The sequence below is a fragment of the Chrysemys picta genome, chromosome 4, assembly GCF_011386835.1.
Source record: "Chrysemys picta bellii isolate R12L10 chromosome 4, ASM1138683v2, whole genome shotgun sequence".
Taxonomy (NCBI): domain Eukaryota; kingdom Metazoa; phylum Chordata; order Testudines; family Emydidae; genus Chrysemys; species Chrysemys picta.
In genome coordinates, this window is record NC_088794.1 from 20,800,548 (window position 1) to 20,824,230 (window position 23,683).

The 23,683-nt window shown below is 52.0% G+C and overlaps 1 protein-coding gene across 24 annotated transcripts in view; it reads left to right on the plus strand.

The window, feature by feature from the left end:
• The window catches only part of PLEKHA6 (pleckstrin homology domain containing A6), a 143,804-nt gene that overhangs the window by 73,180 nt on the left and 46,941 nt on the right, over positions 1–23,683 (plus strand). For 23 of the 24 annotated variants that reach the window (XR_006174201.2, XR_010600399.1, XM_065591537.1 and 20 more), the window contains 4 exons: positions 20,481–20,567; positions 20,934–21,048; positions 21,925–22,029; positions 22,546–22,618. Coding sequence is in view for 22 of the 24 variants with exons in the window: in XM_065591537.1 (XP_065447609.1) it covers positions 20,481–20,567; positions 20,934–21,048; positions 21,925–22,029; positions 22,546–22,618 (380 nt within the window). In the remaining 2 variants the exon portion in view is untranslated. Of the gene's footprint in view, positions 1–13,432; positions 13,880–20,480; positions 20,568–20,933; positions 21,049–21,924; positions 22,030–22,545; positions 22,619–23,683 lie in introns of those variants that run through there. The other variant, XM_005308249.5, reaches the window with a different exon arrangement.

A 23,683-nucleotide genomic window follows, 5' to 3' on the forward strand; every position in this document is an offset into this window, starting at 1 on the left:
CAGGTGCTATTGGATTCTCAAGGGAAAGAGCCCCAGCCTCTACACTGTTTAATGACCATGCTAGGTCCAGAGCAGGTGGCGAGATTCCCAAGGAGCCTGCAAGTTCATGGGCTTGCTTTCATTTGAGCCCTACACCGCGTGAGAATATGCAGTCCTGTGTGAGCAGACCCAGCTCCGGCTGGGGGCCGTGCTCTGCAGGCTGTCTGCTCTGTGAGCCTAGTGGACAGGGCAACGGACTGTGACATGGGCTGTGGATTCTATTCCCAGCTCTGCTGCTGCGCTGTTAGGTGACCTTGGGCAAGTCGCATCCCGTGCCTCAGTTTCCCCACCTGTAAAATGGGGATAATGATACTGACCTTCTTTGTAAAGGGCTTTGAGATCTACTGATAAGGTGGTGGTGAACATGCAACACAGCAAGCTCTTAGTTCCCACCTTGGCTAATTGAGTGCAGAGAGGAAAATGCTGCTCAGCTGAGTGGCAGGGGAAAGAGGAGAAACCACTGCCCAAGGCAGGAAAAGTCACCCGTTCCCTAATGAGATTAGAGACTGATCCACACCCAGGGGTGGGAAGTCAGTTGCTGACCAACTTTATATGGTTGTGAGAAACCCCTGGGTGCAACTCCACACCTGGGACTCAGTTTTCAAGCCCTCGGCACCCTCCATCCAGGGCACGTTTTTAAAAGAGCTCAGCACCTCCTAGCCTGGGAATCGGCTCAGGCCTGGCATTTCGAGACCTGTAGTTCCTCATTGGTATTGTATAACATTGATATTGGGCCAGTGCCTGGAGGCCACTCAGGTCCAGGCCCTGTTGTGTTGGGCACTGCGTAGGCAGAGGAAATGACAGGCCCTGCCCCAAAGAGCTCCCCGAGTCCCCGTCTAAAATGTTGGCAGCTCAGGCTTTGAACTTGAGCTGTATTGCTGGGAAGGCAAGCAGCGGGGTGGGAGGGGATAGAGGATTGACCAGCTGGCTGGCTGAGCTGTGGGACTTTCCTCCATTTCCTCACTCCTTGGCCTTCTGCAGCCCCTTTGCTCCCAGTCCCACTTCCTTTTCTTTTTTTCATTCCCTCCTCTGAGGTCCCGAGTCAGACGTGCTTATGGGTAACTTTGAAGCCCTGACACAGTATGGGGGTAGGTGGCATAGGAAAACCCGGACGCGAGCTAAGGCCAGATCCCCAGCAGGTATAAATCAGTGCAGTGCCCCTGACGGCAATACCAGCTGGGCAGCTGGCCCATAGATTTTTGGCCTTTGAGAACAGAATCCAATCTGATGCGACTGACCCAGCAGAAGGCTGGGCTGTGGGACCACAACACCCCTCTGCCACCACCTCTGCCCACCACCCCGGGAGGTCGCAGTCCACAGATGGGGAAAGGCAAGTCGAGCAGCTATGTGTTTTCTCCAAGCCACAGCCCTTGATTGCAGGGCTTGAATGGTACCCTCACTTGGCAAGACTGGCTGGTAAGGAGCAAGCCAGGCAGGGGGTAAAAGGCCTGTCGGGGAAGAAACTCAACAGCCAGGGAGGGAGGGGGGAGAATCAGCAGCCAGTTTATTATTATTTGGGAAAAATAATAAATCCTTCCAAAGCTCCGCTACTCGCTTTCTCCCTCCTTGCTGTGCGCTGATTGATTCCTCCGGCTCCTCGGCACCAGACAAAGCCTCCCCTTTGTGCTCATGCCTGGTTTATCTGGGCACAGACGCGCCGTGGAGGAGAGAATGTTTCCTTTCTTTTTTCCCCCTCTCTCTATCTGCCTTCGACCCGCTGTGTCCTTTTGTCTGACGGGCTGGAGGCAGCTGCCGTGCAGATAGATGCTTTCTGGATTGGTAGCCGGCAGAGGGAGGCTGCTGGGTCTGGGCTTCAGCGGAAGTGGGAGTTTAAAACAATGGCAGTTTGGAACGTAGATGGGTGTTTAGGGGCTGGATTCTCAGAGGGGCTGAGGGCCTGCAGCTCTCATTGAAGCGAATGGGAGCTTTGGGCGCTCAGCTCCTCTGAAAGTCAGGCCCTTAAAATCTTCCTGTTCTAGGCAGTGCTTTCCATGGGGCTGCTGTTCCCAGGGATGGAGAGTTTCACAAGGCAAGAGGATGTAGTAGTTAGAGCTCAGGATTGGGACTCGGCAGACCTGCCTCTGCCACTCACTCGCTGGGTGGCCTTGGGCAAGGCACATCCCTGCTCTCTGCCTCGTTTTCTCCATCTGTAAAACACAGGGAGAGACACTGACCTAACTTCTGCCTTGCAGGAATCTACAGTTGTGGCAAGTTCCAGATCTTCACCGGCCACAAGTGGGCGGCAGCTTTTGGGTTTTCATTTGCTGTACCTGCAGTGGAGAACTCACCTAGCATTCTGCAGTGGCTCTCCTTGCACGTCTCCTATCCACAGACTGACCCAACCTGACCTACGTGAATTAGCTGGGGCAATCTGACAGCACTAGCCTACGGTGCCGTGGTGCCAAAGCATGTAAGGAATTAGCAGCTATTCAGGGCAGCTAGGAGATGCATCAGCAAACGTGAGCTATGGCTACACTGGATTTAGAGCCCAGGTGTCCTTACTCAGGTTCCACAATGGGGAGGTAACAATACTTATCTCCCTGGGTAAAGCATTTTGATATGTGTGGCTGATTATTATTTGTATGGCGGCAGTGCCCCGGGGACCCGGTCCTAGAGCCAAGGCCCGCGGTGCTAGGTGCTGTACAAACAACAAGTGGATGCCTAGTGTCACGTCTGTGCTAAGCTGTACCATTGTGGAGAGGCTTTTCAGTCAGGACTTGGCAAACGTGTTCAGAATTCAGCCTGATGCGCCCAAGTCTTGGTGAGATTGGTTGGTTTGTTTTTGAACAAAACCAAGGACATCCAAGGGTCTGCTGCAGCCTGAGCGACGTTGGGTAGCAGGTGCCCACGTATTCACTAGGTGAAGGCCAGGTGCTGAGAACGGACGGCAAGTTAGTCCCCAGGCTACTTAGTTCAATTGCTGCCCTCCCCTCTGGTCCCAAATGCATTGCAGTAAATTGCTTCCTCAGCAAAAAGTGCTTCCAAACGCTCCAGCAATGCCTTAATCGGAGGAGAGTGATATGGATTTGGGGGAGGGGAAGAGGTGAAGGAAGGGATAGGAAAACAAAGGAGGAAGCCAAAGACTGGTTTGGACTGCAGCCACGCCACCCCCCTAGGTTTAGAGCAGCCTGGCTCCTTGCCCCAGACCCGTGTCTAAGAACATATGCAAAATCTCTAGACAAATGGTTTTATTTTTCGCTTTTGAAAAGGTCACGGCAAATTGTTGGCCAAATGTTAACTTTCTTCCAACGACAACCAGGATAATCCTCAGCCCCTGCTGACTTGCGTGGTCCCTGCTGCCTCAAAGTGCTCGTACCAGTCGCTGTGCCTGCTGCTGAAATGCAGCTGCCTCTGGGGTGGGGGCGAGGTAGCCTGTTCTGCATGAGCAACAGGGCTTTGGAGAGGGGAGGAGTAGCTTCCATCTGAAACAGCAAGGGGACAGCTGGGGTGGGGGGCAGAATGGAAGCGTCTGAGTTTAGATTTGGTTGGGGGTGCTGAAGCAGCCAGGGTTGTGCTTTCATATAAACCTAGTGCAGATGCTGGTGGGATTTCACTGGAGCGCCAGGCTCCTCTCCAGCGAAAATGGAAGCAGGCTCAAAGGTGGAAACAAGATCTGGACTATGGGCTCTGACAGGTGAGACAACTGGGGAAGGGGAGGATGTGTCCCTCCCCCACATCCCAGTTCCCACCTCCCTTTCCAGTCTGGCCTGGGTTGAGAGCTCAGCACACAAACGGCTTAGTGCAGAGGGGAGGCCCAGGCTGGACTGGATTTTTTTTTTTCCCCCTCTCCTTTCATGAAGGCCCCACCAGTCTGACCATTACCTCAGGCCTGCAGGAATCCCAGACGCTCCAGCGAGGGCGGGGGCTCGGAGAGATGGTTTCCATTAGCCTGTGTATCCCACACACGGGGGGGAGGTGTCAATCGGGGCTGTTAACCACCTCAATCCTGGCCAGCGGTGAGGGGTGTGGTGGCTGCAGTTCACTCTCGGTGCAAACGCTGGCACATTCTCTCATGGTGCATGAGCCCCAGAGAGACCGTACCTTAGGATGGGGTCTAGCCAGCTCCAGGGCTGAAGGCAAATGCATGAGGAAGCATCCCCTTGCTTTGATCCAAAGGTGTGAACTAAACATATACCCTCCAATGCTAGTGCCAGTGTCTGGGATGTCCAGTGCCCCCCCCCCCACCTCGCACACTCAGCGCTCCCTGCCTGCCCCAGTGCTGTCCACAGATTCCCAGTTTCCACCCAAAGGCTGGCAAGCAAACAGCGGAGGCAGCGTCAATGCCACAGGCTGGCTTGCTGCGGCTCAGAACAGCTTGGGTGAGTCTTGCCCTGGGCCGGTGCCTGCTTATCGAAGGCACTGCATCCCTGTGGATGGCAACACGGCTAGTGCCCGCTCTGTGAATGTAACCAGCCAAATTCAAGGAACCGATTATGTAACGAAGGGGAAACCACCAGCTGCAGCCCTGCGGGCGTGGGCCTGTTGGTCCTGAATCACTGTGTATTTTTAGTGGCGGCATCAGCGTCTCACACAAGTGGCCCTCTCTCCCGCCAATCCCTTTGCAGGGAGAAATGGAAACTATCCCAAGCAAGGGGGTGGGGAGCTAGTGTCTGATTGGGGTTTCACAGGGCTGGGGGAGAGGGTCATTCCATCCCACCATTAGCTGCGAGCACCTCCTCTTCCAGGCCAGCTCTGCCTCCTTTGTAATGACATCCTGTCATTGCAATTGCATGTCTTGTACATGGGGCTCGGACGCTGCCTTAGTCACACTGAGGTTCATGTGTAAAGTAGGCAGAGTTAAATTCTGTACCTGAATTCCCCATCGAGGTTAGGATAGGCCAAGGGGTTTCTCTTCATTTCCTGTCCCAAGCTGGTTGCTGGGTGTAGAGTTTGGTTAACTGGCTAATCCCAGACAGTATCCCTGGGAGATAGGTAAACAGCTGTCCTGTCTCAAGCCAGAGGTGGCTGCATCTCAGTGGTGGGGAAACGAACCCTCAGCCAAACTTTGCAAAATGGCCACTGATTTTTCAGTTTGTTTGTGTGCACCTTGAGACGCCTTGGCCTGATTTTCAGGGGTGCCGAGTGCCCAAAGGAGGCAGAATCGGTGGGCATTGTTGAACATGTTGGCCCCTGTGAAGAGACCCACTTAAAAACCAGATCCTGCAATGGCTTTGCATGCAGAGCCCCTGTGGCTTCAGAGAGTTTGACATGGGCCTCAGGGTTAGGATCCTTCAGGTGAAAGGTGTTGTAAGGTCATCATCAGCGTAGTGACTGGAAAATCAGTAGAGCTAGCTTTACCCAGTGATCTCTGTCCCTGACTGTTGTGTTGGTTGCCTGTATATCCACAGGTAGGTTCCAGTCTAGCGATTTACTGTAACCTGTCCAAAACGAGAGCATTAGGGGTGACCCCGAAGGGTTACGTTTCCAGCAGGGCCCACACTGAGGCCATTGGCAGTGGCTTGGTGTGCACCCCACCATGTCCTGGGATGCAGGTGTCCCCCAGGTCACTGCTGGGCGGTGTGTGTCCTGCCCATTGGGTTCACAGAGATCTGACCGTTGCAGAGAAGGGAAGAGAAGCACAGAAGTGAGCCATGTGGCTGGTTCCTCGCCTCCCATGCGTCCAGTGTAATTACAGAGGAGCCTGAGTCACTTTGTAAACTGCCGGCAGCAGCTGCCAATTCGCCCGAGGCAGGTGAGGTGGCGGGGGGGGGGGGGGGGGGCGGCGCTGTGATTCAGAGAGGAAGGCAGGGGCACAGGTGATTGCACCCAGCCCTCGCTGGAAGCCCGTCCAGCTGCTTGCTGAGCCCGGGGGTATTGCGTTGGCTGGCGCTGGGCCATAGCTTTGTTCAGGAGGCTTCTCGACATGGCCGCGTGGAGGTGAGAGGGACGCAGCAGAGCTCCTGCCAAGAACGGCCTGCTCACAAATCGCCCTGCCCTTAGGCCTTGCTTGTGGCGCACACAGAGGGGGGAGGGAAGAATAAAAAAATAAAATAAAATCAAGGAAAACAAAAGTTTGCAGGAACTCGGGCGAGGCCTCGTGCCAAAGAAATCAAACCACGCCCCAGATGGCGGGTGGCGAGCTGGCCGGTGGGACGCGTGTCATGTTGATGCATCGACAACTGAGCCCATGAATATTCCATGGAGGGAAGATGAGACTGCCAGCGGGTATGCTGCTGCATCTCTAGCGATCCGTGGAAGGATGCAGCCCAGGTGGTTGCATCTGCTACCTTGGCGCTGACTCGTGTGCAGTGCAGCCCTTGCCCACAACCTGGACGCTGATTCCGACTGACGCTCACTGTGTGTGCCACTCTCCCCATGACCAGGGTGCAGTACAGTCCTTACCCACTGATGCCTGCTGGCTCTGACTTGCATGTAGTATGACTCTCAGCCATTGCTCGGAAACTGTCTGTTCCGCCTGCCTGTATTCAAATATCCCCAGCCTTTGGCAGATTAACGCTTTCCCTGGGGTGAGACTAAACATGGTGCCTGCTTGCCACAAGGGCAGGAAGGTGGAGGTGGGGGGGCGGGTAAATCAGGCCACTCCCTGCCCGTTCCTTGGTCACCGGTGGGGCTGGTAACTAATACTGCCAAGCAGATCTTGACTAGGTGGCTGACTAACACTGTAACTGACACCTTTATTAATGCTGACAAGGAGCATAAGGCACAGTATCTGCGTTAGGAACAATACCACCCAAACACAACACAAGCCAGTCAGATTAGACACAGCTGGGGAATACTTGAATGGAGACTCCCAGGTAACCCTTTGCTCTGTTTAACTCTGGGTCTGACCCAGGGCTTAGCTCACAGGTACTTTAAATCCATCAGTGGCCTCCATTGATTGATAAAGGACCCTGTAGTCGCCCTAGGGCTCTTCCACGTATCGTGAGACTGTCCAGTGTGCAGCGGCAGGCAAAAAAGCGAACAGAATGTCGGGAATCATTAAGAAAGGGATAGATAATAAGACAGAAAATATCATGTTGCCTCTATATAAATCCATGGTATGCACGCATCTTGAATACTGTGTGCAGATGTGGTCACCCCATCTCAAAAAAGATATATCGGAATTGGAAAAGGTTCAGAAAAGGGCAACAAAAATGATTAGGGGTATGGAACGGCTTCCGTGTGAGGAGAGATTAATAAGACTGGGACTTTTCAGCTTGGAAAAGAGACGACTAAGGGGGGATATGATTGAGGTCTATAAAATCATGACTGGTGTGGAGAAAGTAAATAAGAAAGTGTTATTGACTCCTTCTCATAACACACAGAACTAGGGGTCGCCAAATGAAATTAATAGGCAGCAGGTTTAAAACAAACAAAAGGAAGTATTTCTTCACACAACGCACAGTCAGTCTGTGGAACTCTTTGCCAGGGGATGTTGTGATGGCCAAGACTATAACAGGGTTCAAAAAAGAACTAAATAAGTTCATGGTGGATAGGACGGTCCATCAAATGCTATTAACCAGCATGAGCAAGATGGTGTCCCTAGCCTCTGTTTGCCAGACAGGGCAACAGGGGGTGGTTCACTTGGTGATTCCCTGTTCTGTTCATTCCCTCTGGGGCACCTGGCACTGGCCACTGTCAGAAGACAGGATACTGGGCTAGATGGACCTTTGGTCTGACCCAGTACGGCCGTTCTTATGTTCTTATGTTAATGCCATCTCCGACATCTCATGAAGATACAGGTGGAGAATGAGTTTGATGGTAGAGCTGGTCAAAATGTATCTGTTGAAACATAATTTCTGTGGAAAATGGTTGGACAGAAAACATTTTTTTTCATTTTCAGTTAGATATTTGTTTTTTTTTGAGGAAAAACAAATTTGAATATTCAGTTAAAATAGTCAGTTTTCAAAAACTGGAGGGGAAAAAACCATGGGAAATTTGAATAAAAATGAAAAATGTTCAAAATTCCCCATGGAAAAATAATTGGCACTTTTCTGGCAGCTGTAGTAGGAAGCTGGGTAGGGCCACCCTTTACTGCTGAACTGCCTTTTTTGGGCATTTGTACACTAACTTTAGAGGTTCTGACATATGGAACTGCACTGAGCTGATCTTGTGTGCAGGACTCTGTGTACCTGCGCGCGTACGTGCCCCCTGTGTTGGTTTTAATGACCCTGAAATGGACTGAGTTGTATATGGAGAACAGAACTAGACCCACGCCTCGCCGAGAAATTCAGGCTTGGATCTAGATCTGAAATTTCCCAAGGTTTGGGAGGGCTTGAATCCAGGCTGCTGGTTCTGACCCGTTTCTAGAGACCCACCACATATTTCCACGAAGCTGCTGTTAGGTCCTTCCCAAACCGGAGATGGAGGGGGCAGACTGGGCACTGAAGGGGGATTCCTGTTGGGCACACCATTGCCAATGTGTGAGCACCGACTTGGGGTCCAAGTACGTGCATGGATGTTTGTTCCTAAATTCGAGCTCCACTGCAGAAACTGTTGCTTTTATCTTGTGCTGAGGTGCTTTGTGCTCCGGCCGTAGAGCAGCCAGGGCCTTAGGCTGACTCTGTTTATGGAGGTTACCCTGCACAGAGGGGGGCTGTTTCTGAACAGTTGTGCACAGAGGGGATTTTTATGAAGGCCTGTGTGGTGCATAGAAGAGATACTTATGTAGGGGGTAATACACCACTGAAGGGTTGTCACTGATTTGCAGCTAAGGAGATGATGTTGCTGGGAAGTCGCCATAGTATTTTACCTTGGTCAACTCACCAGAGGCAGAGCTGAGTTGAAAAGAAATCGGGAAAGCTGAGACCTAATATATACCTCCCCGCCTCTCACTGGGCGGTTGTGTAAACGCGCTAGAGAGGGAGTAGAGCGTCTCCCTGGGCAGAGCCGAGCAGTGCACCGCATTATTTGTAGGCGGTGTTCCTGAGTGCCGGGGCAGCGTGTTTTGAAAGGACTGTGGCTTGCGCATTCCCAGCTGTGGGCGGGATCGTGATAAGGATGTTATGGTTCATAACGAAAACGGTTGGTGCTCCGAGGAGCATGAGCTTCCGGCGACCCACTGTGTACTCAGCTCTGTCAAATGATCATTAAATACACAATGCTGCTGCCCACTGAAACTGACTAGGAAAGTGACCGTTCTGGTTTTACTGCCCAGGCTGGGTGACGCATAGGAGATAAACTGCACCCTTGGCACATGTTGGGTGAGACCCTGGTAGATTTCACAATCTAAAGAGGGTGGGCCCAGGTCACTAGGTAGATGCGGGACTTTGAGGGAGATGGCATCAGTGACTGAGCAGTGGGGCATGCTTCACCCTGGCCTAGTATAGATTCCGCAGTGCTTTGCTGTTAAGCTCAGTCTTAAAAATAAGACCCTTAAAACCAAAGCCCCATTAGCTCCTCTGCCTAAGCAAAGCTGTTTTAGTGATGATGACAGGGAGTTTGTCCTGCTGCCCTGGGTCCATGTTTCCCCTGATTGGTTTCTTGCTCTCACGCCCCCCAGAAATGGCTGCATTTCAGAGGTGCTGATACACTTTTCAGAGCAGAGAATGCATCTCAGGTGAAAGGCACTGTGTACCATACGTGTAAGATGGTTCTAGTCTATTCAGAGCAGGATGGTCTTGTGGGCTGGGACTCGGGAGAGCTGAGTCCAATCTGTGTGACCTTGAGCAAGTCATATAATTTCTCTGTGCCTCACTTCCCCCTCCCCCTTCTGTAAAATTAAGGTAATAATATTTCCTTTCTCCCATCCTTTGTCTTGTCTATTTCGACGCTAAGCTATTTGGGGCGGAGGCTCTCACTACAGTAGAACTTCAGAGTTACGAACACCTCAGGAATGGAGGTTGTTCGTAACTCTGAACAAAACGTTCTGGTTGTTTTTTCGAAGTTTACAACTGAACATTGACTTAATACAGCTTTGGAACTCTACTATGCAGAAGAAAAATGCTGCTTTTAACCATCTTAATTTAATTGAAACAAGTACAGAAACCGTTTCCTTACCTTGTCAAATCTTTTTTTTAACCTTCCCTTTATTTTTAGTAGCTTCTATTTAACCCTGTACTGTACTGTATATCCTTTTTTTGGTCTCTGCTGCTGCCTGATTGCGTCCTTCCAGTTCCAAATGAGGTGTGTGGTTGACCAGTCAGTTTGTAACTCTGGTGTTCATAACTCTGAGGTTCTGCTGTATCAGGGCCGGCTCCAGGCACCAGTGAAGGAAGCAGGTGCCTGGGGTGGCCAATAGAAAGGGACGGCAGTCCGTCCGTTATTGGGGCAGCACATCCGGGTTTTCGGGGGGTCTTGGTGCTCCTGTAATACAAACATGTATAACTGGAGAAAAAGTGAGACATTTATGGGCCTGTGAAACTGGCTAGTTATCAGGACGTTCCAGAGGCAAGCTGCATTGATTAGGAAACAGACAACTGCTTTATGGGGGACACCTCCCCTTGTCCCAGGTCGCAAAGAGGATGGGTATCACGTGTCTGGGGAGTTTTTTATAGGTACTCAGCTCTGTCCCTTATTGGCTTGGATTGATGGTGCTGGAGCATGAAATGGCAGGTGCGTGTGATTTAGAGAAGGGGAGATGAACGAGGAACTAAGGACAGGCTGCTCTGCTCCTCCTAAAGCCCGGCATACACCCAAGGAGAATGCAGAGGTGACCTCTGTGGTGTTTCCTCCATTGCTGGCCCGGCTGCCAAGCACTGGTGGTTAACCTGACACTCGGGTCCCTGCTGCTGTGGAGGCGAGAGGCTCTCCCTGTACCCGTTGCTGTACCCCAGAAACCCTTCTTAACTCCCTGTACCCGTTGCTGTACCCCAGAAACCCTTCTTAACTGGCAGCCTGTATTATGCCCCAGCATTAGGGCAAACAGTGCAGCCCACTGATCTCACCCAGAGTTTCCTCTACCAGGGAGTCGTTACTCCCCACTTTCTATCCCCCACCCTCTCAAATTCCCTTCCCAGCTCACTGAGATGAGTAACTTAATCGGTACGTGCCTTGAACATCCAAATGTCTCCCACTGCTGCCGTTAGCCAGAGGGATGCGCTGGAGAGGATGAGGCCTAGCGGCCTGAGCACAGGCAGAGGAGTCAGGTGTTCCCGAATTTTAATGCTGGCTCTGCCCCGACTCAGTGAGTGGCCTTGGGCAAATCATCCATCGTCTCCTTCCCTACGGCTAACAACACAGCCCTGCTCTAAGCACTAGGCAGCATTTCCCCTGACTGGCTCTGCTGGGACTGCTCTCGGCGGGGCCCAGGGGAGGAGATATCTCCTGAGTCCAACTCGTCTGGTAACTGCTGGGAGGAGAGGGGAAAGCACCTTCCATGTGCACAGCTGGGCCATCGCAGTGCAGACACATTCAGGGCTTAGAGGAGCCTGTGTGGGGTTTCTGTGTTACGCATCCAGCCGAGAGTGGGGCTGAATCCCCGATGGAATTAACAAAACTGGTCGTTGTCGGGATGAACGGAATCTAGACATTAGTCTGATGATCAGTGGCTAGAAGCATACGCCAGGAATTAAAAACTCTGTGCCGAATGGACTGGGGCTAACGTGTGAGTGTTGCTGGGCCTGACTCTTTTCTCTCCACGGACTTCCATGAGGTTACACCTGATTCATACCAGGGATGGATGAGGAAACTGCTGTGTGTTTATAGCCCAGCTCATTTGTTTAGGATTAACTCCTCCAGGTGAGGGCCCCAGGCCCAGAATGAGCTGTCTCCAGCTAAAGTTCAGGGAACCCCGGTAACCTGGAGTCACATCCAAGCACACAGACGTGTGTGGTGGTGAGGAGTCCAGTCAGATCACTCCACATCCACTCCCCCCATCTTAAAGGTTCCCCCTCGGGCTGCCACTCTCACTGCAGCCAAGGAGGGCAGGACACCTGTGTTGTCCAGAGGCGGTTCCTTGGAAGCAACAGATGTTGCTCCCTCCAGCTTGGAAGTGTCAGTAGCTGCACACCAGCCACCAGTGGCAGTGAATTAACTGATTCACACACAATGCTACACATCCACATATGGCCGTAGGTGGTGGTCTTTCTATCAACTGTCTGCAGGGATGCCACATATTATAGAGAGCAACAAGAGGGATGAGCATCCATCCTCCAGGCCTGCCTGCCCTCCCATTGGCCTGGGTCATGCAGCAGGCCTGACTGGATGATCATAATGGTCCCTTCTGGCCTGAGAGTCTTTGTCTCCCTGCCCAAGCGGTAGAGCGGGAAGCTCAGCATTGCCGCATGGGCTGTCGCCTGTCCCCTCGGGATGCTGGCTTGGTTTTAAGGGCTTCCAGGAAGCGATGGCCTTTCGGAATTACCCAGCGGAATGATGTGATGGCAGCAGAAGTGCCGATTCATCGGCTACTCGTGACACCCTTTGGATAAGTAGCGCCTCCCCAGAGCTCTGCGGCAGTAGCGTGCCAAGGTGCTCACAGCCCCGGGCTGGCTGTACTGCTGTGATGCTGGCAAGGGGGAATGAATACTGTGTGATATAAGCCAGCTGGTATCCCAAGCTCTACTTCCTTGTTTGGAGGTTTGTTTTAAATGTCACTGCTTCATTCCCCCCTGCCCCCCTCCCCACCCCGGCTTCTAATACTAACAATCGAGATGGACTGAAATGTGTTTTTTAAAGTGCTGGCCCAAGGGGGAGAGTGAGTGGCTGTGTCAGTGACTGCGCACCCGGCCTCCAGTGCTTTCCCCTTTAAATCTGGGGTTGCAAAGGGCTTTATGAACCCTAACAATCCCCCTCTGTGAGCAAGGGAAGCATTCTTGCTATCGGTCCCACCGTCAGGAGAACCCAGTTCTTCTGCCTCCCAGCCCCCTGTGCTAGCTCTTACTCTAGAGGGCAGTCTGGTCAGGAATGGAAGCCAGGAGTCCTGACTCTCCGGCCATGCTCCCTTCCTAAAATGATACCGCTGGGCCTTCGCCTATGAAGAAACAATAGTGACTAAGTGCGGGGAGGAATATAAGGCCACATTAGAACTGTCTGAAGATGAGCGACGGTTTAAAAAAAAAAAAAGGCAGCAGGGGGTGGGCCCAGTTTAATAAATCCTGTGCCATGACCAAGGTTAGCAGTAAACATCTGCTCAGTGTGTCTGCAATTTACTCTGTTGACAGAGGTCGGTCGGTCTGTCTGTCTAATCGCTCCCATCCTCGTAGCATGCTCCTTCCCTCGCTGAGCTGCAGATTTCTCCAGCGTGGGATAAGAATGATTCCCCAGGAGGGGTCAGGGTAGCCGAGTGTCTCTCCCTCAAGAAAACCCAGGACCCTCCGCTTTTCGCCTTCAGCCTGGCAAAGAGCTGCTTCCTTGTGCCCAAGTGGGTAGGGTCAGGCTGCAGCATAAATCCTCTTCTGTCTGCACCTGACGCATGAGTGTGTGTGTGTGTGTGTGTGTGTGTGTGTGTGTGTGTGTGTGTGGCAGTGTCTCTGCCCTTCACCTTTCTCTCCTTGGGGAACCATGCTGGGGATCTTTATTTTTTTTCACTCCATGCTCGGCGTGCCTGCTGGCTGCTCCTGCACGCGAGGCTGCGAGCATCGTTCGCTTTGAATGATGAGCCGGGACTGGGCTAGAATAGACCCCGCTGCCTAGAGAGAACGAATGCCTCCCTCCCCCCTGCGTGTGCCCAGGAAGAAAGGGGAGAGAGAGAAGGAGCGGGAAGCAAATGCGACCAGCGCTGAACTCAAGGGAATCAGACAAGTTGAAGATAAGGATGGAAAGCTCATTAGATCACCCACTCCGTCTCCCTGCCAGTGCAGGATCATCCCCCACGGTACATTGCCTAGTGCAATAGAAGAGCCACTGGAGTGGCAGGAAGACTTACCTCTCTCCCACGGGATGGTTGTAGCCGGGGATCCCTGCTGAGCTCGGGAAGGGGACCTGTCACAATGCTAAAGTTCCGGGCAGACCGTCGGGTCAGGTAGGGCTCACCTGGTGATAACAGCAGGGCTGGCGGGGGGAGAGGAAGCAGGCCAGGAAGGCAGGCCCGGTTCGTTGCTTATGGGGGGCTTTGTGTGTGTGTCTGTGTGTCATGAAGTGGATGAGGGAACTTCAGCTTGGTCAGTGACTGCTGCATTGCAGTGCTTCGTTCGGGAGGAGATGCTTAACTCAGGAGTTTATAGAGCCGGGTCAGGCAAGGCAGCTGCCAGAAGAGGAATTATTTAAGGAGGTTCCGAGGAAGTAACTTTGCTCTGGAAGGGCCCTGGGAAGCTGGAGGAGCGGGTGGTGGCTGGGATGGAAGAGGCAATTGAATGAGTGCCGGGAGGAGCTGCAGAAGCTGCACCGAGCTCCTAAGGATGGAAGCTGGGGTGGTGGTTGAGAGGATAAAGAGAAACCTGCTGCTGGCTGGCAGAATGAATGAACCTCTGACCAAAAGCTGCAGGCAGGCTAAGAACCGTGTGGGTGAGACCCGTCCACGGACGCTAATTCCGGCAGCACCGGGAACGTCAGCTTTGCGAAGGGGTCCCTCCCGTAGCCCAGTTCCTGGGTGCAGAAACGCTTGCTCTAGCAGAAGGTGCTTCCCTTTGAAACAACATTCCCTGCAAGCTGGCATGGGGCAGAGGGGAGGTTATCACCTGCCTATGTAATGCCATTGTGATCCTTGTAAAGTCACTGGCATTTACGTGATTATTGTTAAAACCAGGTGCAACCCAGAACAACCAAACCTTCACCCGCCCATCATTTCCAGTTAGAAAAGTAGCAGTAGGGAAGTGGGGTTATTTAATGGTGTCAGTTTCTTTGTTAAAGTCAGCTTCCTTATTTATAAAAATAATAATACAGCTGGTCCAGTTTGGAGAATGAGATTTTTTTCCCCCTCTTCCATCCGGGGCACATGCTAACGAAAGCCCTTTAAGCTAACTGAGGAGGGAAGAAAGCAACTGAAAGAGAAATAGTATTGGCCAAGGGTACTGGGGTTTGGGCAGTAATGGTGCTATGCAGGAAGCGCTCCTTTTAGCAGGATTCCTGCCAGCAAACATTTAATATCCTCTAACCCTGGCGTTATCCCAGACCTTCAGGTGAAACTTGCAAGTGGCTGGGTGGAGGGACGAGCGGCCGCGGTAGCTATTTTTCTTGCTCCAACTTTCACCATTCTGCTGACTCTACGCAGAGTCTGGCTGTTTGCATGGTGATGTCATCGGTGGGCATTCAGTGCACAGTGGTCTGGTGCCTGGCGGTGCTGCATGTCAGTGTTCAGATGCAGTGATGGTGGGGGGCCACGTTATATGCAGATAGTTGTGTGCAGGTAGCCGGTGTCTTGCTAGGAGGATGGGGGCTGGAGGGGGCGTAATTTATATTGCAGCCATTCTCTGTTCCCTTGAAGAACATTGTAAACCGCCCTTGAACAGGATCAAGCAAAGCTGGTAGTGAACTTGTATTCGTGCCTTAACCTTGATTTCTAACTCACCAAAGTGAGGAGAGATCCAGGGTTGTAACACGGACTGCACCTGAAACCTGCTGATCCCTGGGGTTCTCCAACCTGGCAGTCAAGGGCCCGACTCAAAAAGCCAGCGAAGTCCTTGAGGAAACTCCCCTTGACTTTAGTGAGCGGTGAATCAGGCCCACTAACTGAATGCGTAGAAGGTGGTCTTTCATCCTGTCTCTACTGGAATGAGGAGGAGCTTGTGGGCTGAGTCATCCTCCGCTGCTTTGGACCTCCTGCAGCCATCCACACCTGGGTGCAGTATAAAATGCTGCTGTTCTCAATCAGTAGCAACTTGGAGTTTGTCCGCACATGGGAGTTGCACTGGAGTAAATGAAAGTGTGATGTTAAACTGGTGCAATTTTGTCTGTGAATATTACTCATATTGGTTTAAATCTGGCTTATGCTGGGTTAGCTGATATAAAGTACAAGCTAAATCACTATAAACCAGGTTTAAACCAACTTGAGCGTCCATACTCAAAGTTGCCCTGATATATCTAAACAGATTTAGCTAAATGGGTACAACTTTGTATAGGCCAGGCTTTGTATTCACTGTACACAGGTGCAAATGGCTACAAAGGTATGAGGCAGCGAGGACTCAGACCCTGGTTGGCTCCATCCATACTAGGAAATTAGGGACCTATAACTCTTGACCAGTGGCAACTGTACTGGGCATTTAGTGTTAGACAGCAAGTGGTAAAAACGCCTGAGTTCTGTCTACATTATGGTCCAACGGTTAGGGCACTAGCCTAGGATTTAGCCACAGCTCTGCCACAGAATCCATGAGTGACCTTGGACAAGTCACTTAGTCTCACTCTGTGTCTCAGTTTCCCATCTGTACAATGGGGATGATAGCCCTGCCCGACCTCCCAGGGGTGTAGTGAGGATGCATACATTAAAGATTGTGAGGTGCGCGGATAGTACTGTAATGGGGAGGGGGGATACAATTATTTGTGTCCTACAGGAGAGGTAGGGTTCCTGGTCATGGTGCAGGCCCCCATTGTGCTCGGCGCTGTACAAACACAGGACAAAGAGACGTCTCTGCCCCAAAGAGCATACAGTCTAAATACCTTAGCTAGATAGATTACTACCACCCTTGGAGCTGCACCACTGGTGGCTGGTTTTCCTCGCAAAGCCAAGGCCCCTGGCACTACTGCTGTCTGCATTTTGATAACGTAACAGGGCAATTAGCCAGTGTAAAGCGTTTTCAGCAGTGTACTAGTGGTTTGGGGGCTTTGCCGAAATCCCCAGAAACCGCCGGGTTTTCTGCTCCTTAATTTGTTGACTTTGGGTTTTGCTCACGTAACCGCAGTTGGCAGTGGTCGCGTTTTCCCTTTGCAAATGCTTTAATTTAAATTAAAGGCTGGATTTTCTTACCCACTGAAAGCAATTTCTGAACAGGCCCACAATCAAATCAGTCCTCTGGCCTGCAGGAACCGAGGAGCAGAGCTGGGGCCGCGCCGGAATGCTGGGACTGCTGGCAAGCCAGCCCCACCCAGAACCGCTGATCCTGAATCTTGCGACGTTTTAGGGGTGTTCGGAACTGAATACAATTCTGAAACCTGCACCGTTTTTATACTGATATCGTTGTCTGTGGGATGGGGCGGTTTACCGAAATAGCTGTACCAGTTCAACCCGTAATGTGGACACAGTTATACCAGTAAAAAGGTTCCTTATATCAGTATAATTTATTCCCCTTCCTGTACAGGAATAAGCTCTAAGCTTTTATAGCAGTGTAACTGATTGTACTAGAGAGGTTAGATTGTTTTAACGACACCGGTATAGTTAATCTGGTACATCTTTTGTGGTTTAATTCAGGGCTCAATCCAACCACCATTAAAGTCAGTGAAAGACTTCCAATGACTCTGAGAGTTGGATCAGGCCATTGGTTTCCTTGGGGCTGCTTAAGGCACAAGGTTCTACTCCCATGCATGGCAGAATCAAACTCTCAGTGACGCAATTCCATCTCTTATTATAAACAGTCTTCCCACGTGCAGTCTAATCTCACTCATTTGCACTTAGTAGGGCTGCAGGGCCATTACTATTGTGAATGACTCTTTTTCCGAACAAAGGGGTAAGTGAAAAAACAGCAGGCCCAATGGAGTTACACCAGCGTTGAGTTTTCCCCACTTAAAAACAGCATGTCGGAGAACATGACCACGCTAATTTAGTTGGACAGCAGTAATTTCATTTTATGTTAATATCTCATCATGTCACAGTCGATGTTCTGTGATATGTCCTGGAAAAGCTAATGAGGTCTCAGCAATCAGAGACCTCACCTTGGCTCTCTGTTCCGCACGCTTTGCTGGGAAGTGCAGATGAAATTTGTTGCGCAGATTATGCAGCGTGTGGATTAGTGAAGGGAGAGTCTGCTGCAATTTGCCGTTCATTAAGTGTTGCAAATCCATCAGCTTTCGAAAGGGGCTCTTCATGCCCTGTTGTGGCTACCAGGCTGTTGGATGAAGTCCTGTGGCTTCTGCTTCTTTGGAGCCCTCTGCCGGCATTTGCACATGATCTGGGGTTCTACCTCCACTCAGATCCTTCGTAAAAGAGCAGCTCTGTTCTTAACGTCTGTGAGCGGCATGTAGAAGGGGGACAAAGGTGAACAGATGTTTGCTCTGGTTTTATTGTGTCCGTTTTCTGCCCTAGTTGCAAGCTGGCATCTCATCTGCTTCCTCCAAGCCAAAGCCAGTAGCCACAGCCCGCTCCTTTAAATCCCACTTGCAGAGATCCCTCATGGGATTCGGAATGCTGCCATACCTGGGAAGATTGTGGCTATTGTCTGGGATGGGGAAATTCAATTTGTTCCTGCAAGTGTGAGTGCCAATCACTGGCAGAGAACATTCTCTCCTGGTCAGTCTCAGACAAAATGTGAGGCAGAGAGCCTTGTCTCTGTAGTGAAGCCCTATGCTCAGGACAATGGGCCCAGTTCTGCTCTGCTGCACCCAGGTGACCCTGTGGAAATCAGAGGGGTTGGGAGCAAGCTATGGGCCTGTGCATCCAGTAGCCAGTGATCCCATGGGCTGGGTTTGACAACAATTAGTTGGGAGCTGGAGTAGTCTAGTGGTTAGAGCAGAGGACAAGGAGCCGACTCCTGGATTTTATTCCCAGTTGCTGCGGACTGACTGTGGATTTAGTGCAGATGCTGATACCCTCGCTCACCTTCAGTAACGCCGTACTCCACATGTGGTCTGAGTCGTTCCAATGGAAGCGCTCAAGGAGGAAAGTCCTGTTCTGTGTGAGGGTGTCTGGATCTGACCCTTGCAGCCTGAGTGCAAATGAATCCAGATAAAGTCGGTAGGATCTACAGCAGCTCAGTCCTTCTGAAAATCAATCCCTTTAACCTCTCTGTGCCCCCATTTCTTGGTCGTAAAACAGGACGACTAATACCAACCCATCTCTGTAAGGGGCTTTGAGATCCAGGTCTGAAAAGTGCTGTGTGATAACAGTGTAGGGTGATTGCTATGGGTACTGACTGCTACTCCGATAATGAGGATCTGGAGCCGGTAAAGGACCACGGTAAAGCCAGGTCTTTCCAGGGGCTGACTGGCGATATGAAATCCATATCCGTGTGGCTTTGGGCGTGTCACTCGTACTTTATTTACTAGCGCCTGCGTAACCCCGTCCGTGCTGCATTATGTACGTCGGTGCTTTGTAATAATGTACACCAATGGGCTTGCTGTTTCTTTGGCTGTTAGAACATGTGGCTGCGTCACACAGGAAAGCCCCTGAAGACTGAGATTTAATAGGCTGTTATGACAGGTGAATGCCATTAGGGGCTATTCATTAGCCCGGTCTATTGACCCCTCTGAAAGCTTCTCTTCCAATACATGCCGCTCATCCAAATGGATGCTCCACAGGAAACAGCCTGTGGAATTCAAGCATGTACTAGGTGGTAGTGAAGGGGCTAATGCTAGTCTGGTTTTGTGTGCCGGGTCTGTGCAAATGTGGCATAAATGCTTCCATCCAGCTGGACGTGTATCTGGGGAAGTGGAAGTGCTGTGAATACTGGCGTGAGGAGGATCTGCCTTTGTGGCATCATTGCTCAGTGGCAAGAGGAGACGGAGAGCATTGTGCATGGATGAACTCCGTCTCCCGGCACCATATGTCGGCCAGGCTTAATGGCAGCTGCTAGGTGGGCTCTGCCATGTGTGTTCATCTTCACACTCTGCTCTGACCTTGTCTCTCTTCAGCCCCGGAGATGCTCCAGCTGGTTTGCCAAGCCTCCTGCGTACAATCCCACCTGGTCTTAAAGTAGTAGTCACCTCTTATTGGCATACACCTAGGGCGGAGTTGAAATTACAACCACAAAGCCCAAGAATTTAGGGCTGAAATGGGAGCGTGATTGGGACCACCACGGCTTGTGTTCTGTCCAGCTTGTGGGGCAGACAGTTTCTTCTGTCCCCAATACATAGCTGGGCTGGTCTTTACCCAGAAAGGTGGGAGGGGGCAGTTATAACTGAATCACAAAACCCTCCTGCTTCCCCCACACACTCAACCCACCAGTGTTTCAAGTTCCTGCATCTCCTAGACATGAATTAATTTTACAAATCCCTAAAACATACTGAGGTTCTCGCCACCTCAAACTACCCAAGGTTCACTCATTCTTAGTTATGAGAACAGCTGGACAAGAAGAGACCAGTTGCTTACCTCGGCTGGCATCCCATCTCCAGCAGTGGGCAGTGCAGGAAGTTTCAGGGGTCTGTATACAAGGTCACCCCCTCAAAATGTACCTATTGGCACAATGCTAAACCATACTCTATGGTAGATGAGGGGAATCCTTCCTGACCCCATCTGGTGATAAACATATGCCCTGAAGCATATGGCTTGATAAACCCTGATCATTTTTACTAATGTAGAGTCACTGCAAATGTTGTTTCCGCCCTTAGTGAGTTGAAATTCATTCATGAGCTATGTCAGAAAGAAGCCGAAGGCTGGGCACAGTCAAGCCTTCAGTTATTTGCCTCCATAATATCCTGCAGCAACAACTTTCAGCACTTTGAACTGGTACACAAAGCAAAAGAAGAGCCGGGATGGAGCACGTCGCTCTGTTCACTCCAAAGCCGCTTAATTCCGCCAAACTCTCCTCTATGTTTTCCAGCCACAATGAAAGACGGAACACGTTTCTGCACCCTGTGACTGGACACATCCCAGAAGAAAACGCAAGATTTGACTTACGTTTACAGAAGTAGGTTTGTTTTAGAATGCTGCCGTGTGTGTGTGTACATAATGATTGAAGTGAAGGAACCAGAGGGGAAAAGAACTAATAATACCAAGGAAATATTGAGAGCAAAGACCATGGCAGGGGATCTACAGGCCAGGGAACAGTATGGCTTTGCTGTGAGACGAGGGGCAGCCTTGCTTTGCTATGTATGTATGACACGTCTGTGTGTTTGCAGTGTGGGCCTCATCCGTGGAAGTCAGCCCTGTGCATAGGGGTGAGCACCATAAGTGTATCAGTGTGTCATATGTCTGGGCCGTTATTCCTCAGCTGTCCTGGCAGAGATCTGCAATAAGCTTTTTTCTCTCCTTTCCCCCTCTCTTTCGATGGCAGCTCTACAGTGGACATGTCCAGCAAAGCAGGTGGGAAGCGACCGGCGACCATCAGCAGCGAATCATCCAATCACACCATGGTGTCAGAGATGCCTCAGGAGCGACCAAATGGCAGGGTATGTTCATGGAGCACTGGACACTGGCCTGGGACTCTAGGAGACCTGGAATCTATTCCCAACCGTGCCCCTAGCCAGCTGGATCTAAGCTGCCCCTTATACCTAATGTTCTCATTGCCTCTGGACATCTGAAAGGGCCCTTCTTCTTGTTGAATGGGCTGGGGGTAGCCAAGCACACCTGCCCTGGCGATGCCTGCTGGTAAGCAGATGTATTTAGCCTGTTGGAGTCGCTGTGGGCACAAAAGCATTCAGGGACGAAGATGGGTGTTTAGGCACTGGACTGGCTCTCAGGAGATCTAGGTTCATTTCTCAGCTCTGCCACAGACCCCCTGCTCTCAGCCAAGTGGCTTCCCCGCTCTGTGCCTCAGTTTCCCCCTCTGTAAAATGGGGCCAATCATACTGACCCGTCTTTGTGAGGTTCTTTGAGATGTGGGAATGAAAAATCCGGCATAGCAGCGAGGCGATTATCATGCCCCTTCCACACTAAGGGGAAGTAGCTGGCTGGGATCAGAGCATCAGCAAAGCGAAGGCAGCGATTAGGATCCACCCCTGTTTTGCGGTAGGGAAAAGATAGGCCGAGCTGGTTGCAAGGAGGAAGCAATGGCGAGCCTTGGACAAGTAGCTAAATGGCTGAGATTTCCCAAGGGTGATGTGATAGGAGTGCTGGCGGTAAGATGCAGCTCTCCCTTGCCCGCCAGATGGCAGCATTGCAAGGCATCCCTCAGCCGCATGCTCCGTGAGCTGCATGGCTGGGTCTGACTATTCCCCGTGGGTTTGCCGGGAAAGCAAATGCCCCCAACAGCTGCTGCTGCCACCCCGGGAGAGGCTGTTCTAAAGCCGGAGCGTTCTGAGAGCCTCCTCTCTCCTTCTCCAAAGGCCTCGCGCCCTTCCCGGAAGGGGATCGCCTTCGGGAAGCGCTCCAACTCCATGAAGCGGAATCCCAACGCCGCGGTGACCAAAAGCGGCTGGCTCTTCAAGCAGGTAACGTCCCCCTTGTGCCGCGGTGGGGAGCATTCCCCTGGCTGAGCCATGCATCTCGCAGTGCCACCTCCCTCTGTCAGCCAACACCTGGGCATCAGCAGGGACCGAGGGACGATGTGGTGCCCCATGCCGCACTAGGACTGGTGTGGGACTGCATGGGGCGTGGCTCTTGGGTGCCCATTCCACGCACCTGCCAGACTTCCCCCGCCCCACCCTCTATCAGTCCCAACCTAGCTCCAGTGCATCTGGCTATGACAGCAGGGAGCGCTGCTGCTGGGTGCCTGCCCCATCTGGCCTGCACCTCTCCCCAGTCACTCCCTCCCGCGATGGCTCCTGCAAGCCAGCACGGCTCAGTGCCACCCTGTGCCCTCTCCTCAATGGAGCCCACCCTGGGCTCTCCCTGTGATGCACGAGATGCTGCGGCTTCCCCCACTCGCTTTCCCCCACTTTTCCCCCTCTCCGCTTTACAAGCAGCGACGGGTCTGGGGCGCCCTCTCACTCATGCCTCTCTTGCAGGCCAGCTCTGGCGTGAAGCAGTGGAATAAGCGCTGGTTCGTGCTGGTGGATCGCTGCCTCTTCTATTACAAAGGTAGGTGATGGGGCCGAGGACTAAAGAGCCGTCCCATGGGCCCAGTCCTGATGGGGCAGGGATCCGGCAGCTCCTGGTGCACTTACAGCCCCAAAGCCAGGTGACCAGGGGTCAATCTGGGCAACTGGGGTCAGATCTGAGTCCAGCGCCGGTGAAGAAACCCAGTTTGTTGTTTGAGGCAGAGCGAATCCCGCCCAGCAGGTGGCTGCAGGGAGATGGGTGCGGCCAGTCAGAGGAGGATTTAAAACCCTCCTCTTCGAAGGGAAGGGTTTGCTGTTATGAGTTGCTGAGGGATCCCCATAAGGTGCCGAGCACCTTCCCCCTCAATGGGAGCCACGTACGCTCAGCACCTTGCAGGACAGGGCTCCGAGAGAGATAGTACAAGGTGCTCCCAGGGGGGAATGCTGTGGAAGGTAGCTCCATCCATGCATCCTTCGGTTTTTCTGTAGCCTCTTCTCTTACAGTATCCAAGGTGGGGGGACGGTTGCACAGCCCTCTGGTTAAACACTGTGAAAGGGATCGTGCTTGGTACAAATTCAGCAGCTCCCTGCTGGCTCAGCTGTTCCCTTACTCACCTGGCCCAGATGAGACCAGAAGCTAGCCCGGCCTCTCTCCGTGGGGAGCTGTGGGTCCGTATATCAGAGGCGCTGCTCTTGGCATGCTCCGGATCTGAATGTTCCAACTCCAGCTTCCCTGTGTAAATGATTAACATCAGAAAACAAACCTGTCACCCTTTTGCCTGGACCTCCTAGGGCCAAGTTGGCTTTTCGAGCAGCTGTTATCAATGGTGCCAAGAAACAGAGGGCATGAGGGGGGCACTGGCACCATACAGCTGCTTGAGGTCCGTGGGAAACAGCTGCCCCATGCCATAAAGGAGTGACGGAAGCCAGTCCTGAATTCAGATGCCAAATCAGTACCCAACCTTATCCGGGCTGGAGCACTCCTCAGTATGGAGATTCACCCCTTCACACACCCCACACCTTTTGCAACCTCCGCTTTCCAGCAGGCCGCTGGCTCGGCCTAATCCCTGGCAGCAGGTCTGGAGGGCGGGCATGAATAATTAAC